Raw genomic sequence first — 21,485 nt, 5'->3', positions numbered from 1 at the left:
TGAAAAGTTGTTAGAGGCTTGTTAAAGATGAAACACAGATGGATATGATCTATATTCTAGTTTTACCTCGCCAAGTTTGCAAAAAAACTCCTTTTTTCCAGTAGTAACACCCAGATCCTTTGACACTGCAGAAATCTCAACTGGTACCCATACTTTCTTATGTTATTTTTAATTTTTTGATCTTGTGAGAATTTTTTCCATCATTATAGAGAAAAAGTGAATAGCTTTCACATCTAAACCAGGGGTTTTGTGGCATTGTGACATTTTGTGGCTCTAACATTGATCAAACCGCTCAGCAGTGACGTCATATGAAGGTTTCAACAAAGCACCAAATATTCAGTAACAAACCTTTATTTTTTAAAAAGACACTAAGCTTGTCCTAGTTTCTATTTCCATTAAACTAAAAATGAGCAGAACAATAAATAAAGTCATAATAAAATCACAATATCAATAAAACACTTTGAATGGTTTCAATAATTGAAAGTTGAATTCAGCTCAAACTTTGCTAGAGGGAGGAGCTGTAATCTTTTGAGTGTGTTGGAAGGTATCCCGTATGTTTGTAGCATAAAGGAAAATGCCGATTTATCAAGTTCAACAGGAACCAAATAGACTTTGAGTGATAGATGGTCAGAATAATGGACGACATTTATATGTCTACGCCTGTCATCCACACGAAACAGATCTTTAAGTCACTAAAAGCTGTGTTTTCTAAAAAAAACCCCGGCCAAAGTGAAGATTTTGGAAAACTCAAAGTTCATAGTTTTTGTTTGGACGCCAGTACACAGAGTTTTCAGTTCTCAAACGTCACAGCTGAATGACAGGGGCTCGTTCTGATTGGCTGGCACGGGTTTGATGTCTGGAAAAGACTAACAAATAATGGTTTGGCATGCTTTGAGATGCACTTGTTGGCAAATTTTCTGCGTGTGGATGCAAGTAATTTAAAAAATGATTGGGAGGGGGATGTTTGTTTTTGAAAATACTCGGCTACGTGTGCGGGAGGTGAAAGTTTGTTGTGCTCCTTTTAAAGAAAGCTTGTTAACCTTCTCTTTAAGGACACAGAGATGAGTGTCTTTATCACGAGTTATGAGTCTTAGAGCAGATTGATGAAGTTCAGGGGCTGCAGCACGCTAATAAATCACAGAGCCATAATCTGTGACTGATAACAGTACTCTTTCAATGATTAGCTAGCTACTGGATAATAACAAACATGATTTGTTTAAAGGGGCTGTGAGGAGTTTGAAAGTGATCTTGAAAAAGTCTCCCTTCTAGATATATGCCTGATCGTGATCCACACTTTCAAATGAGATTATCAGCACCAATATTACTGGTTACTGTTATTTCAAAATGCTTCTTCTTAGCTTCCAGGTCAGGTTGGCCCAGGATTAATTTCCACAAAGATAGACAGCCTCTAAACTACTTACAAACTGGCAGTGTTTATTTGTTGTCATGTTAGCCTACAGATATGTCAGAGCACTGGGCGACCGATAGCTCTACATGTAGCCGGCTGCTACAATGTTTACTTGTTGTCATGTTTCAAACCGTAGCGTTACATAACTGTTCTGATAAATACCTTACCTCAGCGCATTGTATCCATAGACTGTATAAAGAGTGGACAGCGTGGCTCCGTCATTCCCTATTGTCCTGTTTTGAAGCCAAAATTCCCCCGTCACAGGCGCAGCCATTGAAGCAGTTGTGCAGCCAAAGTCTGCGCAGTAGAGACTGTGAGGGATTCTGGGAAAATCTTAGTGGAGTGGACAAAAATATATATATATTTTTTGTTTTAAGAGTCTAATCACTTTTGACTCTACCTCCCGAAGTATTTTACAATCCCCAGAAAAAATACACGAGAACGGCATCTGTCAATCATGGTTAAACATGACGTAAAGCCTCATTTTTAACCTCGTATAACTACTGAAAATGAAATTTTTTAGGAAAAAGAGGACTTGAATATAAGACAGCTAAATAATATCTTCAAATCACCACAACAATCGGCCGTAAAAAACATTTCTACAAGGAGTATCAATTTTTTAAAGTTTGACCACAGCCCATCTGGAATGACTGGAGAGATGGATTTTTTAACCTATACTGCAGCCAGCCACCAGGGGGAGCAGTTTTTGTGGCGACCTCACTTTGAGCCTAGCAAGAGGACACCTATTTGTTTTACAGTCTATGGTTGTATCCAGTAAAAAGTTGACTTGAACAAAGAAAGTTTGTTTCCATCCTTTCTCCATTTAATCACAAAACAAACACACGCCTTGCTAAAAGTAATTTACGAGAGTGTGTGGAGACTCCTGGCCACAAGGTGGCGAGGGAGTGGTGTACTGATAATTACCAGTATTTTTTATATTTTGTAGATAGAACAAAAACATGTTTCTTTGATGTTCTGAGTCTTTGTTATAATTTAAAGCAACTTTATTATGAATTTGACCTCGTCCAAACAATCGTTCTGATAGCAAACGAATAAAGGATCCAAGCATTCACGCCTGGGTTACTGAGGATCAGTTACACGTCTGCTGTTGTGACAATATATTACAAATATTATAAGACAATATTAGCACAGGCCTGTTCCAGTATCTTTGATGAAAAATAACAGAAACAAATTCTCAGTTTCACACAATCCTTCGGCTCATGAAATAAAGTGAAAAATCAGCGTGTGGGAACGCCGCTCCGCTGATGTGTTGTTGTTGTTTTTGTGCTCTTCGTCTCTGATGTTGTTTTATGTGTTTATTTATTACGTTGAGCTTATTTCACAGCCATGGTTCATCCAGGGTTTTCTGATTAGGCACAGGTGTGTCACAGCTTTATGATCAGTGTCGGATTGAAAATAAAATACTTAAAGAGCATAAACAAACTGTAAAGTGAGAATATTCTGTGATGGATCAGTTAAAGGCATCCGAGATGTGATTTTTTAGATCCATTAGGGGCACATTTGGTGCAGATAAGAGGTAATCTGTTCTTTCTTTTGCTTCAGATGAGTCCCTGAAGCCCACAGCTGTAAGATGTATGTTCAAGGTCTCGGTTCATAAAGCTGGGTGGGGATTAACCCTGTCTGTCTCTCTGCAGATCATGATCGAGTTCTGCCCTGGGGGAGCTGTGGATGCCAATATGTTGGGTAAGTCTTTCTCTTTATCTCTCACAAGAGTCAAGTTTTAAACCTGAAGCAGAGCTGTGAGGAAATCTGTCGTTTTAGCTCAGTTAGCTCAGACTTAAAGGTGTTAGACACATGATAAAAGATCAGGAATGAGCTCTTGTTCGATGATTTTGAAGAATGATGATGTGATTATTTCCTGTTTCTTTCTAAAGAGCATTTTCATGTCCCGAGTTTTCGAGTTTACAAACTCTAAAAAAGCAGTCAGAAAAAGTCGAGTCCCCCCGTGTGGGAAACCCCCCTGGTCTGTTTTCTCTGTGTAATCCACATCCTCATAACTGTCTGCATCCCCTCTGCAGCTAACCAAACACACGCAGAAGAGTAAAGTCTGCAGGGCAGGACGGCCTCTGATGTGTGAAATCTTTTCTGATCTTTTTACTTTGTGAGGGTTTACTTATCCAGGAACTTTATCTGAGAGACTTCACAGAAATTTACCTCCTCTGTTTTTCTCTCACACGCCACATCAGCCCCAGAGACTTTGCTTTGCTGGGAATGTGCAAAGTGTGCATAATGATCTCTCTGCTTTCCTTCTCACCCCTCTCCCCTACCTCTGATTTCATCTCTCCATCATCACTCTCCTGCCTCCGCCTCGTCCGCCCTGATCAGAGCTGGATCGAGGGCTGACGGAGCCGCAGATTAAGGTGGTTTGTCGCCAGATGCTGGAAGCTCTGGCTTACCTGCACAGCATGAAGATCATCCACAGAGACCTGAAGGCCGGGAACGTCCTCCTCATGCTGGACGGGGACATCAAACTGGGTGAGGGGCTTATTAAGTCATATTATCAACTGTGCCTGTTTTTGTACTGTAAATATCTAATCCAGCTTTTCAGTTAAATCATGTTTTATTTATTGAAAGCTATTCAAGTGCAAAGCTTGTGTGTTGTAAACATATGGATGCATATCTTGAGATCTTTTAAAAGCCAGATTAAGCTTTTCATCAGGTGCCTCAAATCAACCCCTTAATTCTTACAGTTAACTGCTTTTTATTGTTTATTGTTTCGATGTAACATTTAGGGCTTTAAGCTTTATTGAGTGATTCTATAATAAGGGGTAAATTTCATGTCCATGGGATATACTCATCAAATTTACCAAGTATTAATTTCAAGCAATGACCAGTTTTACAGTGGATCATTTGGCTGATATTTCACTTTCATTTAATACAGAAAGAGAACAGGTTCCATTATTTATTTAGTAAAAAAAGGAAAATCATTTGTTTGAATTTGCAGGTTTGGGCTGTCCAATTTCTCAAATGTCAAGTTTGCTCTTCAACATTAACACTAGAGTACATGTTTGTGTTTGTTATTATCAGTATTATTTGTTCAAACTAATCACTGAAAACATGAAAAGGTGTTAAAAAAAATTAAATAATGAATTTAGATTAAAAAAATCCCCATAAATCAGCAATGGTGTGCTCCAAAGTCACATGACCCGAATCAGCTGAGGTCCCATCCTTTTTGGTGTGAACCTTGAAGAAACAGTGTCATGTTTCAGCTCCTCCTCATCAATATTTCATCAGAATGATTGTCTGTACATGGGGCGCATTGTTCATCAACTGTGTTACCAACATTTTCTGCTGTTCTTACTATAGATGTTATAAAGAGCAAACTGAAGAAAAGGAGCAGAAATATGAGCTGATGGAGGTCAGGTGGTGGCATGTTCAAGGTCTGCAGTTAGCACAAGGGACAAAAAATGGAGGAAATGTCAACTGTGTTACATGTGATTTTTGATCCATAATTCTTTTAAATTTTGTCTGAACTGTGATATAAATGATGAGGGACATTTTTAGGGAGCGTAGTCAGACATAGAAATGTTGAATAACTTTAAATTCAGTATAATATGGATTTATGTTGAAAAAATAGTCACAACTTTTGTCCATAACAAAGTTGACAAAATGATGCTCCAGAATGTTTTTTGTTACTTAGATATTTAAGAATTCATTAGAGCTTAAGCTTGCCGATCAATGAAATTTACATTCCAGGTGTATCATTTGCAATCAAGCAGAATGTGAAACAAAAACGCACATTTTTTTTTTACTTGTTTGTAAACCTGAAATGTTCCCCTAATTGTAGAATCACTTTAAAAACGATTTTTTTTTTCCCAGAAAGGATAGAAAAGTGGACAGAGCCGGAGGGCTACAGCTTCTGTTTATGGTGTGTGTGACTTAACCTTTAAGCCGAACCCCAATAGAAAGTTGTTGTTTTTTTAAGGTATCTTTTTTTTTTTTTCCTCAATGTATTGAGAAAGGACATGACAGCGGATAAAGCAAAAAATAGGGGGAAAGAAAAGGTGTCACTGATTGGATGTAAAACCAGGCTAGGCTTTATCAGTGCTGCATAAATAGCATTCATGGACCCATCTTTAAATCTACTTTATTTGTATTTAAAACAGTTTTATTTACAGTGTAAAGGAAAACACAACCTCAAGGTAGGGTCTACTGGATTTTCCTGAAAAAATAAATTCAATTCTTGCTAGAATAATCCTGCTCAATTGTCTCCTATGGGCCTCTTTACATGTGTATCAGTGTCTGTGTTTGACTCAAACCCCCTCCTCTGCCTGTATGTTGATGTTTTGGTTGTATCTGGACGTTTCTGGGCAGAGAATAGGCGTGGTTACATCAGCCAATCACAGAGCACCCCGTGCGCAAATGACTCTGCGTGTTGATGATTCTAAGTGAAAGAAGCTAATCAGAGCAGCTACGATAGTGGACTTAGCACGGAGGAAGAAAATTTTCCTAAATGAGAGTGAAGCTTGGCTCGACTTTTACTCGCTTTTGGGAACTTAAAGAGCAGCACGGGACAAGAGCTACACAAGTTAGCTTTCTGCTAACCAGATATGTGTCAAATTCCCGTGATTAGCTTATGCTAACATGTCAAGTCAGGTGCACGGCTCTCAAGTCTCTCCCATGAAGAAACCTGATGCTACAGGTGGTTGCTGGGCTAGTGAGTGTGCTTACATAGTCATGGTCAAAGGCAGTGGGTGTGTGCTGCAGCTGGCACTGAGCCTTGTGTGTTTACTTACAAATAACGAAAATTCCTGCAGACCATTTTCTCATTTTGAAAGTGCTGTACTTAGCTTCCTTATTTTTCTTTTATCCACATTTCTTTGAGGAATTACAGGCTAAAAAACTGCGCTATGCTAGCTTTTGTGATGGGGCAGATTTGCTGCACCTGCATGCTTGGCTTGTAGGTTGTAGCTCAAGTACGTCAGTAATCTTTTATTTTAGCAGCAGCTAAATTCGATACATGACACAATCAGAGTCTCCCTGTCATGAGGACATTTGCTGATGCAAGAAATCTAGATGTAGAAAAACACTCACATTTAGAAAAGCATGATCAGAGCACTCAAATAGAAGATGGTGTTGTTAAACTGCTCAAGTTGTCAGTTCGATCACATCAGGAGACTGTTTTTGTCTGTTTTTTTAACATCCTGCTTTTGCATTCGGTCTCCATTCACAGCCAAACTGATGCAACAGGAAGTAATTCTCAGATAAACACACATTCCCTTTCATCGCACGCTACAGGTTATCACTGGAGTGCTGACATGTTGTTGTCTCTTTGGTACAAGGACGCTGCTGTCATTCACACACATATATTCACATACACACACACACACACACATATAAGAGAGAGGCCCCGTCCCCTCCTGTGGTGCTGTAGGAGGATCAGGAGTGAGCGTTGCATGGGAAAACTGCATGCTCTGAATTTTTGCACATTTCTATTTTATTGGATTTTTGGGAGTCCTCCACATTCCTCACATTGCACAGCTGGTGTCGTGGCTCCAGCCCAAGTGCCAGTGTGTTTTGGTTTTGACGGTCATTTCCAGAAAAGGGAAATTGGATCACAGATATATTTGAATATAAATTGTCTCTGTGTCTGTTATGTGACTGCCTTTTTCCCTCAGCATCTGCCTGACATTTTGACCTACAAGTCAAAAAAAGCAAAACAAAACAAATATCTGTTTTGCTTATGAGCTTTCACTTTCAGTAGCCTCTTTGGTTCTTTGTCATTTTGCACTGACTTGTGACCAACAAACCCAAACACTGAGGGAAGAGTAGTCAGCTGAACATTTGTTAGTTTAACTTCATCCCATGCAGTTTATTTATCCAATGATTCAACAGAAGTAAGTGATAATAGTCACATTTTGTTAGCTGATGCGCTTCTTGCTCAACATGTTTGAGCCCTGTTCAGAGTCTTCTCTTGGTCACCGCAGTTAGATATAATCACAGGGAGACGCCCTTTTAAACTCATTAAGTCGTGACACCGACTCATTTACAGCCTCCAAACTTTTCTAAGTCAGAGAAAGCACCAATTAACTCCCTTTGAGGTCAGCCAAATGCATTAAATCCACCTATAATACATGTTATTAAACAGGATGTTCCTTCACGAAGCTCAGATCATCACTGCATTCAGCAGTGTGACTCATTTTTAGAAAGAAACATGTTTAAAAAAAACTGAATTTTTCATCATTTATGATGAATATTGTATAATGTATTATGTATAATGTATAATTAGATATTTATGGCACAAACTGGTCATCAAGAAAAAATAATTTCATAACTTCATGATTTTTAAAGTATTTTTAAAATTCTTCTCTTAATGACCACATTGTACGTATTAATTAATTAATTTATTAATTTATTTATTTTATTTATTTATTAGTTGTGTGCTGCAGACATCTCGGCTAGGTCACCCTTGTAAAAGAGATCCAGATCTCAATGGGTTTTATCTGGTTAAATAAGGTGAAATATTTATAAAATTTTTAAGTAATGCTTGATTTTCCATATATATATATATATATATATATATATATATATATATATATATATATATATATATATATATATATATATATATATATATACATATATTTATTAATATTTTTAGGAAATTAGAATCAGAATGTTTTTTTGCCAAGCATTTTCAAGAATACTAGGAAAATTTGAAAAATATTTTTTAATTATTTTTATTTTTTTTAATACAAATAAAATAATAGTAATATAAAATACAATTATTATCTTTATTATTTAATAATATGAAATCTAATTATTATTATTATTTTTATTTATAAAAATGATCATTATATAATAATGATAATAATTATAATGATAATAGTAATATAAAATGAAATTATTATTATTATTATTATTATTATTATTATTATTATTATTATTATTATTATTATTATTATTATTATTATTATTATTAAATAATAATAATAATAATAATAATAATAAACACTTTGTACAGAGGAGAATAAAGATATATACACATTTAAGCTATAATAGTGCACTGAAGTTAAGTTTTTAATCATTGAAGTCCTCAGCTGTTTAGGGTATAATTATTTAGAGCAGGCATCTTCAGAGACACACCTTGTGTGTGTCTTTAAGGAAGTACCTATATTAGGTGTTATACCAGACTTGAGAGTAAGGATATCATTTTGCCAATATTGCTAACATGTGTTCTCCCCCTTAGTTTACACTGGCATGATATCAGCGGGTAATGTTACCAGTCTTTAGGATATTAATGTGCAAAGCACAAATTTAAAGCACAGCAACACCATGTATTGTCTCTGTAGGAAGTGAAATTATTCCCTCTAAGGTTTAGGCTGCACCCGTCTAAATGATACGTTGAGCCGGGAAGTCGAAAACATTTGAATTGTAGTCTAGAAAAACCGAGACAGTCACTTAAGTCCCCGTAATAGAACATGCCAGTTTGTAATTGAAGCAGTGAGCCAGCTGCCTTGTGAGTAAAATGCCTCACTCTCTGCCAAACACTTTTGAACTCTGGTCATGCTGCACAGAATATCCTCACTCTCAGAGAAAAATGAGTCCAGCCAAAGTAAAAACAACTCGCCTGTAATCTGAGGGCCACGCCGGGAAATGAGGGCAGCTTGTTTGGGGAAAAGGGCGGCAATAAATTCTGGCTTTGTGTCTCTGCTCATTACAATGTCATGACAGTTTTACAGGCTACAAACTGTCTGTCTGATGAAACGTTTGATCTGGCTTCACTCCTCCTACTGGTACATGCCTTCAGGGAATTTCTATCACCTTGCTCACGTCATGGTTTCTGTTTTCTTTATTGCAGCTGACTTTGGAGTATCTGCTAAAAACACCAAAACCTTACAAAGAAGAGACTCTTTCATCGGAACGCCGTACTGGTGAGTATAATACAAAGTCAAAACATCAGTGAAAAAAAACTGATATAAAATATTCAGTATGTTTTTCTTTACAATAAATTAAGTCTGAAAAAATGTATTCAGAATTTCAGTAATTGTCATTCAAATTACTATTGAAAAAGTTACAAAGAAGCTTTATCAGTTTACAATTAGTGAATCCTGGGTAAGCAAGGCAAATGTCAACGGCAGCTGTTAACTGTCCCTAAAAGATAACGGCTAACTGTAACCTATAGCAAACTGTTACTAATGTCTAACTGTAACTGACAGCTGACTAACAGCTAATTAACAGATAACTGTATAGCTATATAACCAACAGCAAAAAAGGTAGCTTTCTGCTGAATTTAACTGACAGACAACTGACGGCTAACTGTCACTCAATGCCAGCTAACAGCTAACTGTAAGTAACTGCTAACAATCACTGAACTATCACTAACAGCTAACTATAGCTAACTATAACTGACAGCTAACTAATAGCTAATTGTGACTTATAACTATCAAAACTCTGACTGGAACTAACGGCTAACTTTAACCCAAAGCAAACTGTTACTAATGGCTAACTGTAACTGGCAACTAAAAAACAGCTTACTATCTGCTAAATTTAACTGACATACAACTGACAGCTAACTGTTAGTAGATGCTAAGTAACAGCAAACTGTAACTGAGAGCTAACTATGAGCTTAATATAAATAACAGCTAACTCACCGCAAACTGACTGCTAACTGTAGGTAACTGCTAACAATCAGTGAGCTATCACTTCTAGGTAACTATAGGTAACTGTAACCGATAGCTAACGAATAGCTAACTGTGACAAATAACTATAAAACCTCAAGCTAGAACTAACGACTGCCAAACAGCTAATTTTCACTAGCTAACTGTTACTGAGTTCTAACTAATAGCTAAATGTGGCTAACAGCTATCAAACAGCTAACTGGAACTAACAGCTGTAAAAGAGCAAACTGTAACCGAGAGCTAACTGTATCATCAGCTAACTCACTGCAAACTAACCGCTAACTGTATTATCTGCTAACGATCAGTAAGCTGTAAATAACAGTAAACTAATAGCTACCTTTATCTGAGAGCTTACTTATAGCTTACTGGAGCTAACAGCTTTCAAACAGCTAACTGGGACTTACAGATATCAAACAGCTAATTGTAACTGGCTAACTGTTACTGAGAGCTAACTAATAGCTAACTATAAACAAAAGCTAACTCACTGCAAACTAGCTGCTAACTGTGAGTAACTGCTAACGATCAGTGAACTGTAACTAACAGTGAACTAATAGCTAACTTTAACTAAGAGCTAACTAATAGCTAAATGTATTTGACAGCTATTAAACAGCTTACTTTAATTAACTGCTAATAAATAGCTAACTATGACAACAGTCAGCTAATAGCTGTTGGTCGTCAACAATTGGCTAATGTTCTAGTTTTGACACCATAACAAAATGCTGGCTTAGATTTGTTGAAATACAGAACTAGCGTGCTTTCATCTTATGTAAGCTAACACTGGAAGGCTACAATTCAGTATTTTATTCATAGAGTTTCCATGAAAAAGCCAAGCATAAATGCTGTTGTGGTTGTAATGTGATTTAGTTAGCAAAGCATCTTTAAACTACTTTCAGGAGGCTCTAAATGAAAAGTTACACAAGTTTAGGATGTTTAAAATGATGGTTATTGATTTGGTATCTTTAAATCCTCAAAATAAACCTCCTTCTCAGTGGCTTGGAAATTTTTCTGCCAAAGAACAACAACAAAAGATTGAAATGCTTTAAAAAAATGTGTGTACCTGGGTATAAACAATAACTGCAGACATGTGACCATCCCTCTGTGAGCTATGTAAGTGCTGGTTTATTGCTTGTGGAGAACAGATTTCCTGCAAACCACAACTCCTCCATTATACATGAAGGAGCACAATGTTGTGTATACACAAACACACTTGCCCCAATAACTGAACCGAGGCCTTTAATCCTCCATTGTTGTCACAACAGCACCGCGCTCTGCTCTGTGCCTGAACAAATTGGAAAGGTACCCTTGAAGTGTGAGTCACATTGAACCTTGTGTTCCCCTGAGCGAGTACAGCTTCAGTCAGTTAATCATTGACCAGAACAGGTTATCATCCATCAGGATACCCTCCCTGCTCAAGAAAAAGGCTGGGCCTTCATTTTACACAATACTGATTACACTTTAAAGGAAAATTCCAGAAACTCAGGGTGAAAAATGGAACAAAGCAGTGTATGAGTATGTAGTTTCTTTGCACTTGAGTAAATCTGAAAGTTCTGAGGCTATTGTGCAGGATGTCATCAATCACTCATGGTTCAGGTAAACGTGCCCAATGTTGACACAGAAAAAGTGATTAAGAGAGGAGAAACCCTCCTTATCCACAGGCAGTAATCATCAGTTACTCATTTCCTGCCCTGCACACTGATAACTGCTGTAAATCCTGCAGTTTGTATAAAGTCAGGATATCGATTCATGGTGGTGATGTAATTTTACAAGACATCATAAACCTAAAACTTCTGTAGTGACTATGTTTTTCCTCTTTCATACACGGTGTGCTAAACTCTTTCATCATTTTTTCTTGTAAAGAGATTTACAGTGATGGTAATTTACGACAAATATCAAAATTTTTCTTCAAAGTTTCATACCTTACATTCCATACACTCCAACATTTGCTCAAAAAAGTCAATTATTACAATTATTAGCTAAAAGAGCCGAAGCAGGTAGAATATTGTCCTCTTCTCGACTAGTTTCAGAGCTACGTTAGTACCGTAATGACCCTAATATAAGAGCCTTTTCTGCTCAGATTTCATAACAAAAAAAGTGGCATCATCAAGTCAAAAACAACTGAGGCAGTTATCCTCTTCTTTTTTAAGTCATCAACTGTACAAAAATGTGCTCGTGACTTAACTCATCATCCATCTAAAGGACTGCAGATTATATAATGTTTACTGTATTCAAATAGCGGTGCCATAAAAAGCTTCATTTCAAGATCAAGATAAAAAAACATTTATCGTCACAGACGTAGTAAAAACACAGTTTAAACCATGTAATAAAAATCTTTCTTTGCTAGTTTAAAAACAAAGACGAAACCTGAGTTAAGTAAAATACTCTATACCTCATGCAGTATTAGGTATAATCAGGCCTGGGACAATAGTCAATAAATCAATTAATCAGACGATAAATAAAATATACTTGATAATTTTGCCATCCTCAATATATCCCTGTGTGTGTGTGTGTTTGTTTTTTCTCAACTCTTGCCTTTAAAATAGGATGGATTTCAAGAGTCACCACGTCTTTGTCTCCAGGGGGCTGCTAGCATTAGGCTAACGCAAACACACAGAGTGCAGCAAGTGAGTCTTGTGAGCTCATCAGGGGCAATGTGGGTTAACGTAATAGAAATTAAGAGGAAAAAAGATGATTGTAGAGTGAAATGTTGCAGCCCCAGCGTAGAAATATTTCAGCTTCAAACCGAATGAGAACGGTGAGCCCTTTAACAGACAAGCTGGTGTGCAGCAACAAAAAAAGGCGACACAACAAACTCACATGCCCACCTAAAACACAACCACCCGACCCAATAACAACAGTAAAAATACTCATGAGAAACAAAGGTTTATTGCATTTGAAAGGGTGTATTATATGATGTTATTTTATATAAGTGGTTAACTGGGTCTTAAAATAATATTGTCAATAATATCATTTATTGTCAATTATTTGTTATCGGCCCAGGCCTGGACAATATGTAGCTTTAAAAGACAATGAAAACACAATTTTGCAGACAAAGTGTTGAAAAGTTTTAAAAGCAACATCCTACTTACTCATTCAATGTTTTTGTTTTGATCAAAAATTAAAGTCTCATATTAGGACAAATACGGTAATTTGCTTTCACTTTACTGAGTTCCTGGTGTCTCTTCTGTAGCTCTTCTTGTGAAGTGTTAATGCAACATATTTCTACCTTTAAGGTTAACTCTTAGCAGAAACATAAGAAGAGGCTAATGAAATCAGAAGTTTTAAAATCAAATAAGAAGGAAACAAAGTAGGTGATAATACTTGATAAGGCACAACAGACAGTAAATGAGGGTTTCAAAAATAAAGTTTGTCTTGTATTGTATAGGAAAATAAAATGAAATTAAAATAAATACAAACATATATCAGCTAAACAACTTTTTTACCCAGTGAGTTCACTTAACTCTCCCAAACCCAGTAATTAACCAAAACTCAAAGCTAAAATTAGTTCTCTCATGTGATCTGTAAATATGATTGTCCTTAAGATTCAAAGTCCATAATACTTAAAGAAATATTTGGTTTTCTCCCTTTGTGATACGATAGTTCAAAAGGCTAGAAAATAGTCTCTTTTGAAAGAAAAACTTGTCCGACAGAGTTAGTGATGTACAGGCAGATTTCAATGTCGGTTTGTTGTTTCAGCTCACCATCGCTCCACACCAGAAGGGAAAGGTAACTCAAAACATGGCCAAGTCCAATTTAAGTCTACATTTGATAGGTCTTCTCGTCTTATCCGGCACTACTCAGCTACGTATAAGTTCAGTTACTCCACATGTCATCCTATAAGCTTCAGCTTCTCAGTTACTTAGATTTATTGGTCTAGAGTCGAGCACCTCCAGCTATGAAATACACCATCTTATGCACATACTTCCTGATTCACGCCAAATCCAGGAATGTAATTGGTTACGCGGGGCTCTACACTAACTTCTCCAGTGGTAGCACTGGTGCGACCAACTTTCTCAGTAGGTTGCACCAGCACATGATTTCGTCGCACCATTTATTGATTTATTTATTTATTTGTGTGTAGTAACTCTAGCTATAATTTTGCTAAATATTTTACTGTAAATATGAAGTTTGTCTGCAAAAAGCTCTGGCTGACAAAACGGGTTATTTCTTTTATGTAACTTTAAAAGAAGACAATAAAAAGGCTTCTTAAATAAAAGCAAGTAATAACAACAGACATGCATGTTTGTACATATCAGGGTTATATAGTTAACAAAAACATTTTTGTTGAAAAAAATAAAAGCGAGGCTTTACATTAAACAATGACTAAAATTCCTAAGTAGGTTTAAAAAACTTACTAAAATAACCTAAAATTATACAGAAAATGTCTTTAGTTTTCGTCTTTGTCAATCTGAGTCATACATGAACTCTTAACTTTTACCAATTGAGAGTACTGGCAAGCTGCCAACACTCCTGAATATGGAGGGAGTCTCCCATTTTTTTAACCCTTTCTCCCGCTGGTCTCCTGGTTTGTGATTTCTCCTGATTGTCCCCCAGCTTTAAGTTTGTGTGTGCTAATATTTTTCTAAGTCAAATCGAGTCCTGTACTTGGGCGTTATACCAAAAACTCAAAAACCATCCACCCCCTCTCTCTTAGTTGGTTTGATCCAAAGACGCTGCAGGAGACCTCAGAGACGGAGACAGATAACGGTGCAGAACTTGTTGATGAAGAGTTTTTCTGAGCCTTAGATGTTTTCTTTCCTTCTTTTTTGGTGTTCACATGTCGTGAGTTAAACTACGAAGCTCTGCTCTACTGTAGCATCCTCTTCAGTCAGGAGAATTTAGAGCAGCGTGAAGCATATAGTAAGAAGGCTGACTCTAAAATATTGAAACGTGTGTCGTGGTTGTAAAGTTCTGTCCATCTTCGGTGTGTGATGCGCATATGCGCTGCACGTGTACGTGTAGGTGCTCTCTCTTCAGAACAGGAGAGAGTTCAGGTGGAGGAGACTGACTGAGCCAGTGAAAGAGAGGGAAAATTCAAACCACAATGTCTTACACAGTGCCTGTGATGGATGGAGTATTAAAACATATGCGCCCACACAAGCGCGACTAGATGAATTTTTTACTCGCACACACTGAAAAAATGGTCGTATTCGCAACCATTTTGGTCGTAGTCTCGAGCCCTGTTAAGATCCTTATCGCGAGACCTGCAAATAGCGCAAGATCTAATACAAAACTCAAGAACAAATAAATGAGAATCAAACAACTGGCAATCTACTACAACTCAATCCTACTATGCACATTCATCTTTACAGTGAAAATAGTGACCTGGTTTTCATCAACCCCCTTTGTTTCTCTCTGTCCCAGGATGGCCCCAGAGGTGGTGATGTGTGAAACCATGAAGGACGCTCCATACGACTACAAAGCCGATATCTGGTCTCTGGGGATCACTCTGATCGAGCTCGCCCAGATCGAACCTCCGCACCACGAGCTCAACCCCATGAGGGTGCTGCTGAAGATCGCCAAGTCGGAGCCTCCCAGTTTGGACAATCCGAGCAAATGGTAGGAAGGAGGATTTGGATTAACCCTTCATAGATTGAAGCGTCATATTCTCTGTGCACACAGGAATGAGACCAGAACAGAGTAGGTCTTTTGTAAAAGTCATGACTCATGAGTTAGATCCTAAACTATGACTGTAGAGGCTCATATCCTCCCATCAGTTTCTCTCTGGATCATTTAAAACCCTCCTGTAGCTGAATTCTTGCACACTCAGTGTACTGTAATCCACCCCAGACACTCCATGCATCACACTGTCTTCCCCCTCTCCTCCTGCACTCCGTTTTTTGGCCTCTCCAAACCTGCAGCTCCGACTCAGCAGAGGGGCCAGACTTCAGCGAGTGCCAAACTATAACTTCTCCCTATCAGTTTTACGAGTCTGAATGTTCCAAAGCAGCAAATGTTAGCACAGCAGAAGTGAAGTTATCAGGTGCTGAAAGGAGATGAGGAGCTGACTCATCATCGCTGTTGAAAGATTTGCTTTACGAGGAGCAGCTGTTCACAAAGATGATCCACATGTAGCAACATCACAGATCCAGAAATTTCCCTGAATATTTACTCATGTTTTTACTGTCATTTATCACTCCCCTCCCTTTTATTGCCTGTTTTGTTTTTGATTAAATCTGCTTTATTGTTTTTACTCCAGGTCAGCTGAGTTTAAAGATTTCCTGAAGAGATGTTTGGATAAAAACCCAGAGACTCGTCCGACGGCGGTGCAGCTGCTGGAGGTAAGCCCTCTCTGATCCGATGTGCAGTACGTGTTACACAATGCTGCTGCACTTTGCTGTATGATTGTCCTCGCTCTGTCCTTATCTTGCACCAACACACATAATCTGCTATTTTAAGACCTGAATGGAGCGATCTATGTCAGGAAAGTGAGCAACGCCCCGTGGAGGGCACTGACATGTGAGTGGGAGGGATGGAGCAGGGATGGCGAAGAAGTTTTGGAGGGAAGTGGTCACTATGGAAGCACTTTTTATCTTTAGGATGTTTTGTGCCACTATAAGAAGATTTGTGGCTACTACAGCACATTTTGACAACAGTGCTTTCTTTATTTACACTGTTCTTAACTGGGTTACAAAGTGCTCCACAGAGAAAACAGACAAAGTAATGGAAAGGAGATAAAAACAGAATACATTGGAGGAATTTAAAGATAAAGCAGAAGATAGTTAAAAATGTACAGAAGCTCTAAAAAAGGATTTTAAAGAAGCCAAAGATGTGGTCTTTATTTCTGAAAAAGGCAAAGGGTTTTGGAGTCTTGGGGCCTTGACTGCAAAGGCCAAGTCAGCTGCATTGAGCGCAAGTATGTAGGAACCATAGACTGTAAAAAAAAAAAAATGGATGTCATCTTGCTTGGCTAGAAGTGAGGTCGCCACAAAAACTGCTCCCCCTGGTGGCTGGTTGCAGTATAGGTCAAAAAATCTGGCTTTCCAGTCATTCCAGATGGGCTGTGGTCAAATTGGTCATTGTGGTGATTTGAAGATATCATTTGGCTGTCTTGTATTCAAGTCCTCTTTTTTCTGAAAAGTTTCATTTTCATTAGTTATAAGAGGTTAAAAAACAAGGTTTTACGCCACTTTTAACAATGATTGACAGCTGCCGTTCTTGTGTATTTTTTTCGGGGATTGTGAAATATGTCTGTAGGTAGAGTCAAGAAGTAATACTACTCTCGAAAGAGAAAATACATATATTATTTTTGTCACCTGGCTCCACTCAGACTCTCACAGAATCCTTGACAGTCTTTACTGTTCAGACTCTGGCTGCACAACTGCTGCCAATGGCTGCACCTGTGACTGGTAGTATTTTGGCATCCTAACTGTACAATGGTAAATGGTGGAGCCATGGTGTCCACCAGTCTATGGTAGGATCATCCATCAGAGGTGTAACGACCGATGTCAGAGACAAATGCGAAACAAAATTTGGATCACATTTTAATAAGAAATCAATTAAATCTTCAAATCAGTACCATAAAGAAACAGGCAGCCAATGCAGGTTGGAAGAGATATGAAAATACTTAATTTATCCCAGAGGGGAAATCCAGGAGGAGTCACAGTAGCAATCAAGAAAACTAAAGTAAGAAAGTGTATAGAAAGAGCAAAAAGCTCCATAAGAAAATAGATGCTGACAGCTTGTCCATCATTGTCCAGTCAGCCAGCCTCCACCTCCACAGGGTCCAGGACTGAGCTTCTTCAGCAGTCTGTTCAGTCTCTGTCTCCTGGATCCTGTCTGCTCACAGCAGGTGAAGCTCTTCCAATGTGGCGTTGGTGTCTGGTGTTAGCTCTGTTAGCCATGTCTGTGAATAGCACGATGCTACTCTGCCTTCTGGTATTCCCTCTGTTGCTGGGTTAGCATGGCTAGCTTGTCCATCTTATTGGAGATAGATCTTACGTTCCCAATAATGATGGATGGAAGGACAGGTCCATGTCATCACTTCTTAGCTCACGTCGTCCTCACCTCCTTCTCCTCACCTTGTGGGGAAACATCAGGCCTTGCACCAGTTAGCATTGACGTGCTACAAGCTGCTAACAGCTGATTTCACACGTAAACAATTCAGCCATACAAAGTGATGATCCACTCCAAATACAAAGATGATGAAAAAGTGATGAAAAAATCACAAGAAACAGACAAGGAAGAGAGAGCTGCTGTAACAGGCAAGAAAACTCTGATTAAGGATTTTCAGCTTCAGGTTTTACAGAAGAACTGATTAATAAGCAAAAACGAACAGGGCGTTGGTATCAATAAAATCTTAGCATTACCTATCCCTAAACTGCACTGCCAGAGTTCAGAGGTTTTAGACCTCAGAGTGTCCTGGCTCTTTGCCCCATGTCATCCTCCACTCTGTCCCAACATTTCAGTACATATAGTCATGCTTCTTGAAGTAACAGATATGTGAAATTTTGAAACACATTTCCCAAAATCCCAAGCATAAAGAGAGAAAAGCGAACAGGGTGTGGATTAAAACGCAGAGCGCAGCGTCTATTAAAATTCAGAGCCACGGTTTCCTGTCTGTATCCCACAGCTGAGGAGGGAATGCCAACTATTTACATTCCCACCCTCAGCCAATAGCATGTCTGGATAACCCCTGAGCTCGCCACCTCGGGCCAATTACAGCGAGGCAGAGATGAAACTGCTCGACCCGGGCCCGCTGGGAATCCTGCATGTGCTCTCCAGTGGGGGGGAGACGGGCGCGGTCCGGTTTTTGGTGCCGTATGGAGGTTTCAGATGTTTATCTTGCCTGCTGCTCCTCACGGCTGTCAGATAGTATTTACTGTAGATAGTTCTGGGATGATGTATATTGCTGCTGTTAGATGGAGTTAAGATCAGTGTGTGTGAGAAGTGTAAGGTCAGATTTGTTTTGTAGTGATTCAGCCGAGTGGGGGAACAGATGGAGTTGGTGCTGAGAGCTGTGTGAAAGAATTGCTTTGTGCCTGTCCCACATGTGTGCTTGTAAAAAATGTATACAAAACAACATGACACAGTATCAGTCACTGGGGCTGCTGGGAGACCATCTGTGAGACTTGTATTCATTAAAGTGAACTCAGCTTCTCCTCCCACATAGTTTCTCAGGGTCCCAATATCTCACATGGCTTTCATTCATCTGTGATAGTTGCTTTGGATGAAGTTGGACAGTTTTCGTGATTTTCTAGGGGTGTTGTAGCGTTCATGCAGACAGCAGATCTGTGGACGTTGTTTCTGTGATGTCACACATTGAGTTTCTAAGGAGGCGTGAGAAGCCCAATTGTTGCGGGCACCACTTTTGATTGGTTTAGAAGGGCATTTTAGAAACTAGGGATGCACCGATCCAACTTTTGTGGTTCTGATATCGATACAGATACCTGGGCTTTGGTTGTCAACTGATACCAATCCGATACCAGTGTTAAATACTAACCTGCATGCCCTACTTTGGGATAAGACTGATAATGTTTGGAGTTAAAGGCAAAAATTGACAGAAATTCTATTCAATTGAAAACTTGTATGCCCTGTCGACTGGTATGGCAGCAAAAAAAAAAAAGAAGGAAGTGTACAGGGGCAACAAATCAAGTGGACAAGAGCGCTGGTAAAAAAAAAAAAAAAAAAGCATAGAGCTGGTTAGCTGAATCGGCACCATGGGTCAGCCCCTTCCCACTTATACCAATCCAGCTCTAAAGGTATTAGTGTATTCATACTGAAAACATGAAAGTTATGATGTTTTTGGATAGTGTTATGGATTATGGATTATATAAAACTAGGATGTAGTGTAAAGTGATATTTCCCACAGCTGTCTAATGAGGCCTAAAGATTAGGGCTGAACAACTTTGGAAAATAATCTTATTGCAAATTTTTTGGACAAAAATTGTGATTGCGATGTACCATATAATTTTTATTTATTTATTTATTATTAAATTTTTTTTCTTTTCATTTCTTTTTTTTTTTTAAATTGCATAGCCTTTGTGATTTAAGAAATGCGTTCTATCATATTGCAATGTCAGTTTTAATTTGATTAATTGTTCAGCCCTACTTGGGGATGGGTACCGAATTAGGTACTTTTATAGGTATTGACCAAATTAGTTTAAAAGTACCAAGTACTGATTCACGTAAAATCAAAAGGTACCATGTTTAGGTACCTAAATGCATCTTTGTGACTGTGAGGGAATGGAAGAGTAGGTGATTTTCCATACTGGACATGAACACAGCATTGCAGGTTTATATAGTGAAAAATAAAAATGTTAACTTGAAAAAATTTATACTTTATTATTAAACAAATTGATATGTTTCACCACATAAATGCAAAAAAGTACAGAAAATTGGCCCCTTTGAGTACCAGTACCGATTGCCAGGTACCAGGCATCGGTACCGTATCTTTTCAAATGTGAAAGGTACTCATCCCTAGTCCTACTAAAGATGGTGTTCAACATTTTGGAAATGCTAACTCTCATTGACTTCCAAATACTCAAGAAAATACCAGGATGCTCCTCTTTGCCAAATGGCTACAGCTTGCCAACTTAAACCAAATCAAGTTGAACTATTTTTAAAATGAATAGATGCACAACAATACATTCACCCCTGGTTTAGTTTGTATGAATGAAGGATCGAAAAACTGAGGCCCAAACAACATGTTTAATTTGGCTTTAAACCTGGACATTAATCTAATTATTTATTCATTTGATCCTTACATGAACAACATCATCCATACACAGGTGCACATTACACCCTTAAAGAAACACATTCATGATAGGAAAGGAGCAGCAAGAAGAAAAATGTCTCTTATTTTTGTCTGCCACAACTTTAACATTTTCTTTTTAAAAATAAAAAAAAGAAGAAAAAGGAACATATGACATGGGGATTGGAAGATTTGCTTGACTTTTGGAGTCAGCCTCAAGTGGACATTTAAGGGACTGCAGTTTTGTACATTTGCTGCTCTGACTTCCTTATTTAACTGCAGAGTTTTTTGTTTTAGAAAGACACAAACAAAGATACAAGTTTATATTTCTTAACAGAAATTAAATAATAAGTGTTAATAAGTGTTAGCACCTTTAATGTTTTACAAGGCACCAAAGTTTTCTGCCTCTTATGGTTGTGATGCAAACAGGCACTGCTGCAAGGGGACTTAGCTTATATCAAGGGTATTTACGGACCCAGTAGATCTTTATATATTGATCCAAATGTCTTCCTGTTCCTCTGCAAGGCCATCAAGACAGTACTCAACACGTCTTAGAAGACTTGTTTTTGAGTGGGGATCAGTTCTTGTGGGGTCTTTGAGTTTCTCCTGGCTGAGGGACTTTTTCTGCAAATATGGTGTGAAGTTAAAAAAAAAAGTGCCTGAGGTAAAAATGTTCAACTGACACGTCAAATAAAGATCAAGTCAATTTTATTTATGTAGACCAAAATTACTACCTCCATCACCC

General features: G+C 38.1%; 1 protein-coding gene across 1 annotated transcript in view; it reads left to right on the top strand.

The window, feature by feature from the left end:
• The window catches only part of stk10 (serine/threonine kinase 10), a 91,045-nt gene that overhangs the window by 46,177 nt on the left and 23,383 nt on the right, over positions 1–21,485 (top strand). Inside the window, exons 3-7 of the mRNA XM_074672595.1 lie at positions 3,064–3,112; positions 3,755–3,904; positions 9,231–9,303; positions 15,412–15,606; positions 16,247–16,328. Of these exons, the coding sequence (XP_074528696.1) occupies positions 3,064–3,112; positions 3,755–3,904; positions 9,231–9,303; positions 15,412–15,606; positions 16,247–16,328 (549 nt within the window). The remainder of the gene's footprint in view (positions 1–3,063; positions 3,113–3,754; positions 3,905–9,230; positions 9,304–15,411; positions 15,607–16,246; positions 16,329–21,485) is intronic.

This window comes from Halichoeres trimaculatus, unplaced genomic scaffold (assembly GCF_033239565.1).
Source record: "Halichoeres trimaculatus isolate MK-OKI-2021-1 unplaced genomic scaffold, fHalTri1.1 fHalTri1_scaffold_6, whole genome shotgun sequence".
Lineage (NCBI taxonomy): Eukaryota > Metazoa > Chordata > Actinopteri > Labriformes > Labridae > Halichoeres > Halichoeres trimaculatus.
Note: the sequence above shows the minus strand (reverse complement) of the source record. Positions and strands in the feature narration are given on the sequence as shown.